This window comes from Lactuca serriola, chromosome 9, assembly GCF_051521515.1.
Source record: "Lactuca serriola cultivar US96UC23 chromosome 9, Lser_US96UC23_V15, whole genome shotgun sequence".
In the NCBI taxonomy this organism is placed as follows: Eukaryota; Viridiplantae; Streptophyta; class Magnoliopsida; order Asterales; family Asteraceae; genus Lactuca; species Lactuca serriola.
This window is the reverse complement of record NC_136416.1, coordinates 28,179,740-28,189,753: the sequence shown is the minus strand read 5'-3', so window position 1 is coordinate 28,189,753 and position 10,014 is coordinate 28,179,740. Positions and strand designations below refer to the sequence as shown.

General features: G+C 36.0%; 1 protein-coding gene across 1 annotated transcript; it reads left to right on the top strand.

Moving 5' to 3' along the window:
- The first annotated feature begins 4,396 nt into the window (after nucleotides 1-4,396).
- Nucleotides 4,397-6,975, top strand: LOC145072841 (abscisic acid 8'-hydroxylase 2-like). The gene is made up of 6 exons (XM_079019318.1): nucleotides 4,397-4,620; nucleotides 4,802-5,123; nucleotides 5,211-5,363; nucleotides 5,843-6,085; nucleotides 6,256-6,531; nucleotides 6,645-6,975. The coding sequence occupies exons 1-6, from the start codon at nucleotides 4,403-4,405 to the stop codon at nucleotides 6,861-6,863; spliced, it is 1,431 nt and encodes a 476-aa protein (XP_078875444.1). The 5' UTR covers nucleotides 4,397-4,402; the 3' UTR covers nucleotides 6,864-6,975.
- The last annotated feature ends 3,039 nt before the right edge of the window (nucleotides 6,976-10,014 follow it).

Genomic DNA, 10,014 nt, shown 5'->3' with positions numbered 1-10,014 from the left:
AACAAACTCTGGTACTTTTCGCATAATTACACGCTCGATTGAACCATGTGACTTCTTGCTTTACATCCATCCATTTACTAACAACATCTGATTGTAGTCGTTGTTGTCCTTCTCCCATCTTGTAGTTGAACAAAGCTGTTATGCAGGTCCATTCATCACCTACTAGGCAATGTTGGGGAGCAAGTAACAATACACCCTCCTTAACACTTAGCCAGCATCGTGTTAGAACCAACACCTTGTTTGTCGTCCATGGTCGTTCAGAGTTGGAACCAGGTACTTCATTCGAAGAAGTTGCTGTATTCGACGACATTTATAAATATGGGAGTTGATTTCACTTTGATGATATGGGTGTTTGGTTAGTAGAGCTTAAAAATCTATTTATAATAATAAATAAAGGACTATGATTTGCAGGTTATTGCAGTGACTTATCATGTCAAACAGTCATTTATGTCTTGTCACTTAAGAGTTTGACTACGATTTGCAGGTTACTATAGTGACTTGTCATTAATGTGTAGTCATTTCAAAGTTTGACTATGAATTACAACTCTGACTACGAAATGGTTGCATTTAGACTATGATTTTGCAAATGGAGTAGTATGTATAAATACCACTTATAGCACCAGTTTATTATAATCGCGACTTTATTATGAGTTCCTCAAAAAATTTCGAAATTTGCTCATGCAACTAAGTAGATTGTTACTACTATGATTCAGTCGACCCTTTTTTTACACCCTCTTCAGCAGGCCCATATATGTTTGATGAAAATTTTGAATAATTGAAAAAGGGTGAAGAACAATAAGAACAAGACAAAGAGTCATCCCGACTTCTCACTCAACGTGGTAATGAAATTGCATGGGAATGCAAACAAGCTCAAGAATGGATAGACCTAAAAAAACGAAATCAAAGATCATGAAGAATGGATAAAAAAAATTAAGAGGACAATCAAAACGACCGAAAAATGGGTTGCTGAGAAGGACGAGCAGATGATACACCTTAGGGTGCAAAAGAATCGTTTGGAAGATAAAATTAGAATTAGGGATGACTATATAACAAACGAGAAAGAGAAGTATCCATTATAGGTGGCTTAACAATCATCAAATCATCGGGGATCTCCCATTCGGATGGCTTTAGCAGAGGGTTTATTGATTCCTCATATGTTTTCCTCAGTGTTTCGGTAAAGTAAGCATTTAATGCATACCTCGAGCAGTCTTGGTAATTGTTGACTGTTAAACATCTTATGACATGACCACTAGGTATCCCATCAAGTTGCCAATGCCTACATGTACATGTCATTTGTTGGAAATCAACTATCACATTTCGTGCCCCCTTATGACCTCGCATTTCGTATTTGAGATCATGCGAACATCCCACTTACTAAATGTTTTTTTTTCTTTAACAATTTCATCGACCCAAGGGGTAAGTGTTGTTGTTGCTTCCGCTTAAAAAAGACACAAAATAAAGAAGTTAAGATCAATAAGATTTATTAAAACATTAATATTAAAAATTAAAAGTTAACTTAATACCTGCAAAGTTACGTCTTTGAAACCACCACTGTTGCATTGTTGCACGAAAAAAATCGATCAACATAAGTATCGGCACCTTACGTGTGTGTCTAGATAATGCATTTATAGACTCCGCACTGTTGGACGACATAAGATTGTATCGGTTCCCTCTAAAATGTGCCCTAGACCAACTTTCTGGATTTATACTTCTTAAGTACTCCCATACTGGTTGTTTTGTCTTTCTCATAACTTCCATGGCAGCGTCAAAAGCATCAACTGTGTACGCCCTACAAGCCTCCCAAAAAATTCCTTTAACTGTGTTACTCTTCCTGAATCTAGATACTATGTTGAAATACAAATGGACACCACATATTCCGTGATGAGTGTGAGGAAAAATGTTGGCAACGGATGTTGCAATAGATGGAGACCTATCAGATATAATTGTAAGCTCCTGCATATTGCCTATGCAATCACGTAGTTTTTGAAAAAAAACCACGTCCAAGAATCTGTACACTCGTTTTTGCATATACCATATGCAACCGGTAATATTTGGTTTTGTCCGTCCTTAGTAACTGCAAGTAACATGGTTCCCTTGAACTCGCCCTTTAGGTGAGCTCCATCTACTACAAGGGTCGGTTTACAGAAATTGACAAAAGCGCGTACCTACAATACATTGTATATCTATTCAAATACAATTTAAAAAATGGAAAAAATAATAAAATATTAAAATACTAACCGAACAACCAAGTGCGACGTACAAAAACTCAAAGCGAACATCACCATATGTTTTAATATGTGTCACCGTACCCGGATTATGTTTGACCAAGTTGTGGAAATAAGTCGCAAGTTTGGTAAAAGAATCCTCTTTCGTACCCCTTAACGACAACAATGCATATTGTTTTTCACGCCATGCCTGATGGTATGAGATATTGATATTCAATTGAGCATTCATATCATTAACAATATCTTTTCGCCGATAAACTCTACTATAATCTTCAGCCAAAACATTAGCAAGATATTCACCCAAAATATATTTGTTTTCTTGTCGATGATTAGGTTGCAAAATTGTTGAAGAACAAGTGTGTACATCAACAAATTTATTCACTTGGAAAAGTCCATCGGAATTTTGAATTGTTTTTGCTCTTAGTAACCAAGAACAATTTTTCACACAACCTCATACCTTGATTTGGTGGATCTACTTGTCCTCGTCTGAAAACCTTCTGGAAGACATTTTTTACCAATACACCGCTTTAAAATTTCTTTGTTATTAAATATACTCTCACATTCAATCTTTTGAAGATTGATGTCTACCATTTGTATTGGGATTTCTTCATTAATATCAACTGGACATTCTGGTAGAGGGAGCATACCGTAAAAAAGGTTATCGGGAAACTTAGCTTTGACCTCATCACCCAACTCATCTCCATCTGAATTGCTTTATAAGTCGGTTATATCTAAACATACATCAGCAACATCAACATAATCCCCGTAAACATGCTTTTTTTTCATCTTTTTGACGCATACATTTTTTCTTTTTACTTTTATCTACTACACGCCTATTCATAACTTTAACTTTTTGTTTGGGAACATCAACACAACGACCACCCACGTCATTAAGATATGTAGCAACATCATCATCACCAACATATTTGTAATTCTCAGGATCCACATAGTTAATAGGTGAATAACTAACATTAACATTTTCAGCAACACTATGAAATCGAGGTACACTAGGAGTATTGAAAGTACCTATCAAATCGTTGCTCCCTTTATAGCTGCATACATTACCAACCGGCTGATTTCCATTATCACCAGCCTCATTAACCGAATCTCCTTCATCAACCACAACAAACACTTTCACAGCCCTTCCTCCACTACATTTGATTACATTTATCAACATTCTAACATCCATATCTTCAATTATAGCTATATAATATTTCAATTCAGGATGATGGAAACGAAGACTAATTCTATATTTGTCTAACAAACCAATTTTGCTTCTTACCAAAGATACAAATTCACTATCACTAATATACTCAGAAAATATCAACGCGAATTCAGAAATACCTCTCTGTGGACATACGTATTCCAGATTTGTTTAAATAACTTGTCATCTCCCACCGGTTACAAGACAAATCAGATATTCAATCATTTTTTAGAGAGATTTTAAAGAAATTTCCTAAAGAAAATAACAATTAAACTGATAATTTTCTACAAAAGTTTATATATAGTAAGGTTATTTCATAATCAAACCAATTGATTTCATAGTCAAATTTAAAAAAAAAAAAAAAAAAAAAAAAAAAAAAAAACAACAACAACAACAACAAATTCTTAGATGAATTGCAGAGAAAATCGCAGATGGACAGTGTTCATCTACAATTTAACCCTGATAAAAGCCCTATATATACAAAAAAAAATCTGCGAATGTACAAGTGGCTAAAGCACATTGTGTTTTAGCCACTTGTACATTCGCAAATGGGGTGTCAAAATCGCAGATGGATCATTCCCATCTGCGATTTTCGTGGCCAAATTTGTAATTTCTATTTTTTTTGCTAAATTTGTAAAGTAATTAATGAATTTGGCTAATTTTATCATTTTCTCTCGTAATAATTTACTTTTCTTGTAAAATTATGTAATAGGAATTATCTAGTTAATAAATATTTAATTATTTAATTTATAATATATTTTAATAAATGCCATTCGTCTATTTTGAGTTAATGGACAATTAAAGAGGTTTATCTGAGGTTAGGTGTTCTCTTACTTCATTGCCATCTGTCCCAGAAAAACAAAGGCCCACCCAACCCCTTCACACTGCCTATATAAACCCGCCACCCTCCTCCGCCCAAACCACTTCAGCCACAATTCGATATTTCCCGGGCATCGAACAATCACCACCTACGATGTCTCTCCTTCCACCACCACTTCTCCCTTTCTTACCCCTTGTACCTTTCCTCCTTTTGTTGACGATCGTGTGTTATTTCATACATCGGCGCCGGGGCCTGCCGGAAAATGACAAGCGGCGGCTACCTCCTGGTTCATTGGGTTGGCCTTATATCGGCGAAACCCTCAGTCTCTACACACAGAATCCGAACAATTTCTTCTCTAAACGTCAAAAAAGGTTAGTATATTGTAGTTTAATTTTCGCTTGCTTTTTTGTCATTACAATGTTAAATAACTTTATTCGAAACTTTAATCAATATTTTATAAAAAAAATATCGACACATTACAAAATATGTGATATTATTTTCTTTTCTTCAATGTTATTTGGATTCCTAAAATGGTTAAATTTGTAAATGTAGGCATGGGAAGATTTTCAAGAGTCATATACTCGGATGCCCATGTGTGATGACATCAAGCCCTGAGGCAGCGAAAACCGTCTTGGTGACTCAATCTCATCTCTTTAAACCAACATACCCCACAAGCAAAGAGATGATGATAGGCCCTGAAGCTGTCTTCTTTCACCAAGGCTCCTACCATTCTCATCTCAAGAAACTCATCCGATCGTCATTTCTTCCTTCCGCCATCAAAGGTTTGGTTCCCAAGATCGAATCCATTGTCCTCGATCTTCTTCCTGTTTGGGAGCATTCCAAAGTTATCAACACTTTGCATGAGATGAAGAAGGTATGATATATAACTTGTTGCTCAAGTTACCATGCATCAATGGGTTGTGTAATGGACGACTGATCATTGATTTGTTGTTGATTGTAGTATTCGTATCAAGTCGCTATAATTTCTGTGTTCGGAAAAAAGTTGGAGGTGGATGAGATGGAAGGAGTGAAGCATTTGTATCATTGTATCGAGAAAGGATACAATTCCATGCCTTTGGATCTCCCTGGAACTCCATTCACTAAAGCAATGAAGGTCAGGACAAGATCATCCGTTACATTCTAAAAATAGCAAGTACCCCTGTCATGCGATCCCACCTTGCTCACATCACGAAATCCAACTTCGTTTCCCACCTTGCTCACATCACGGAATCCCACTTCATTTTTGTCTTTAAGTACACTTGTCTCTTCAAATATAAATAACCATATATTTGGCACTTGAACCCAAAAAAAATAATAATAACTAGGAAATGATCAAGTTTTCGTATCAAACTGAAAACAATCGGGGGAATATATATATATATATATATATATATATATATATATATATATATATATATTAACTGCAATTAGTTTAAAAATTAAACTAATGAAGCTCAGTCGACAAGTATGATTATTTAAATGTTCTAGTTCGCTATGCTTAGTGTTTTTCATGTATAAAATTTTATTATTTTTTTGAGTTTTGTTTTGTTTGAAATTTGGGAGTTTTTCTAAAGTAACATCATGAAATTACAGGCGAGGAAGCTTCTGAATGAGAAATTGAGGAAGATGATAGAAATGAGAAGAGAGAATGGGGAGCATGGTGGAGGATTGCTTGGGTTATTATTAGGATTAAAGGAAAAAGATCAATTGAGTGATTCACAGATAGCAGATAATATAATTGGAGTCATATTTGCAGCTCATGATACAACTGCAAGTGTCCTAACATGGCTTCTCAAGTACTTGCATGATAATCCTCATCTCTTGGATGCTGTTAAGGTATGCAAATCTTTTCGACCTTAAAGAAAATATTAAACCGACCGTTTGTCCATCGAAAACACAATTTAGAATCGATGGATTATTGGAATCCGTCGAAAATAGTATAATCTTAACTTAATCAATTGGTATCATGCATATTTTTACCATAAAAATCAATCTAATTAATACAGATGGAACAAGAAGAAATCAAATGCACGAGACTCGAGACCAACCGTGGGATTACATGGGATGATACACGACGAATGCCATTAACTACGCGAGTGTTACAAGAGACACTGAGAACCGCAAGCATACTCTCGTTTACATTTCGAGAAGCGGTTGAAGACGTGGAAATAGATGGATATCTGATTCCATGCGGTTGGAAGGTTCTTCCTCTCTTTAGAGCCATTCATTACTCCTCCGACTTTTTCCCTAACCCCAACAAGTTTGATCCATCAAGATTCGAGGTTACAACCTAATTAATCACCTCATAATTTTGTTGCACTTTAATATATAAAACATGCACTATATATGGCTGTAGATATTAGTAAGTTATTGAAATTATGGTTGTACAATGCAGGTAGCACCTCGGGCTAACACATACATGCCTTTTGGGAGTGGAGTTCACTCGTGTCCAGGGAGCGAGCTAGCTAAGGTTGAGACGCTCATCCTCGTCCACCACCTCATCACCTCCTACCGATGGGACGTGATCGGAGATCACAATGGTATACAATATGTCCCCTTTCCTGTGCCCAAACAAGGCTTGCCAATCAAAATCCACCGCATTAGTGAGATCTAACGCCCATGTGGGCCAAATATGCAGTGTAGGGAAATCCGAATCTAGAATAGATCTAGTGGAAATATATTTAGCTCTCTTTTGCGGGGTTAATCTCTCTACCGTTATAAATTAAATAAAGAGCATAAACTAGTTATATAGAAAAATATGTTTCAATGTTTGTGGTTTTGTGTATGTTTTAGTACTGGTCGATTCAAAACTTCCATGTAAGGGGATATTACACACGTTCAAAACTTGACCGTGTTGGAGTATACGCATACACATAATAGACTGGCGTTACCCTCAACGTCATCGAAGCCTATTTGTCGCAAAACAAGGACAAGTAGCTGGTAAATATATTGGAACATTCTTTGAACACATTCAAACGGTTATAAGACCATGGTATCATATCGATAGAGTTGCACATTTGAAAGGAAACAAGAGAATAGGCATCCAATTTTCTCCATTCGACAACTTTTGCGTCTTGTTTAGCATTGTCCGATATAGTATCGGGGTGTCCAGGCCCTTTCACTTTGGGCAATATCTGGGTATGCCTATTTACGTTTTTCAAAGGGGTTTAGATTGCCAACTACTAAACACCTCTCCAAGATTATGGTTACAACCTTGTCTCATGTGAATATTGATAAAGAGATAAGACGATGTTGACTCCTCGGTATATGGATGACATGCATGGCTAGCGTCGACATTTTGGGGGCATGTGAAATCTGTTGACTTCTATAACTAGTAAATAAGTGTTGCGAGTAGGCTTAGGACCGATAGGAATTCCATGGTAATCATATCAACTGAACCACGTACAAATTGATGTGTTGTTTTATCACTTTATTTTGCTTTCTTGCGTAATAATGTCATAATATTATATATAGAATATTGACAAAAAAATTCATTGAAAAAAAAAATTCTACATGAAATTGGCGAAGTTAAGAGATTTCCTATATATTTCTAACGAAAATGACCTAAAAGCCCTTAAGCTTTTCGGAAATATTCATATTTACCATTTGGGGAGTTTAGGTTCAATAAAACAAGATATTTTATTTAGGTTTCGCACATATACCCCTTTTGGCGTCACAAGCACGTAAGGTGAACATACGACGCTACAGGTGGCAGCGTTACCTATGATCTTTGGCTGACAAGTGCTGACTAGGTAGTTATTCCATTTGCTTTAAAAAAAGGTATTTAGGGAAAATTTTGAGGGTGCCAAAATTCGAACATCTGATTTAGAACATACAAGAATCTTTTAAATAATAATAATAATAGTAATAATAATAATAATAATAATTATAAAATTAAATTATTATTTAAAATATTCTTGTATATTCTAAATCAGATGTTTGAAGCAGGACCTGCCTCAACCTAATCCCCCAAACCAACAAACATGTACACATAAATATAATATGCTAGCTAGCATGTACAGATAATCATACAGATCTACAGATCATTAACATAGCAACCATCTTATAACCAGGATACCGATCTAATTGATCACTAACATAGCAACCATCCTATTACCAGGATACACTAACATAGCAACCATCCTATAACCAGGATACAAATCATAAAGGTCGGCCTTGGTGCCTTAGACCCTGTTGATATAGTGAGAAGAACTCATCTCACAAATGTCGAACTGTAGTGATAAGATCAAGCTCTCGAATCCTAGCCACGAACTCCACCACCTATATTCATCAATGATTCACTTCCGTAAATTCCCAAATTACCAAAATACCCCCAGAAGTCAACTGGTCAATCCATTGGTCAAAGTCAAAGTCAACGGTCAAGGTCAACAATCCATGTTAACCTAACTCATCGAGCGCGGTTCATTGAGTCGTCGAGTCCTTCCAGACTCGAGAAATCGTGAAAACCCTAATTGACTCGCTAAGTTTCCAGACAACTCATTGAGTCCACACGTGTCCAAAAGTCGAGGAAAACCCTAACTGACTCGTCGAGTCGTCTCATTGACTCGTCGAGTCCATGCAGAAACCAACAACGGCTAATCTTCATCGGACTCGTCGAGTTGACCTTGCAACTCGTCGAGTCCCTTCAGTCCGTTCTCATTCAGACGTTTTTAAGGTACCCTAAAGCTCCAAAATGCAGATCTAACCTCCTAGGGCATGGTTTCCACGTAAAGTTGAAAACTTTACGTGTATGCATTGTCCTAGATGCCAAAACCAAGTTAAAGGAAAGCTTTAACCCAAAGAGAAGGGCTCAAGCTTGCTAAATCTAATAACTTTATGGCTATAAGGACTTAGAGAAGTCCAGATCTAAAGTTACAACTTCAGATCATGACCAATACCCGAAATGGTTCACATATATGCTAAAATGGCCCTAAACTTAAGCATGGAAAGATCTAGCTAGAGGGAAGTCAAGGTAACGGCTTGTTACCTTCAAAATGATGACAAGATGAAGTAGATTCAGATCTATAAGGTTTTCTTTGCTCCAAGCTACTTAGACTTCAAGCCTTCTTCACAAAACCACTTTCCAATCTTCTTCACACACACAAATTTCGAGATTAAGGTTTTCTAGACTCAAAGGGGATGGTAGGGGAGGCTTAGGGAGGCTAATGACCCTTTAAATAGGGTGCAAAACTCTGGAAATTACGGTTTTATTTTCCAGCCGAGTCAGGGTCCTCCGAATCGTCGAGTAGGTCCAATAATCCACGCGAGCTAACCCACCTCTACATGACGAGTTGGGGCAACCAACTCGTCGAGTAGGTCCATAAACATGTATATAAGGTTTTAGAATTTATACCTGGGAGTTGGGGTGTTACAGTACATTATTCATATACTTTTATACGTATAAAAGCGTTTTTACACATAATGTTACAAATAATTACGCTAAATACGTTTAAACAGGTTTATACACACACACATACACACACACACACACACACACACACATATATATATATATATATACACACACACACACACTTAAATATGTTTATGAACATGATTATACGCATTTATATGTGTTTATACATTTAAAAAGTATATTTATATGTATTTATATGTTTTTAAAATGTATGCATACATATGATTATATATAAATACGTATAAACATATTTTTCGATGTGTATATATGTTTTAACTTGTATAAATACTTTTTTAAACGTATAAATACCTTTAAAATATATTTATACTAAAAACGTATTTTTTTACAT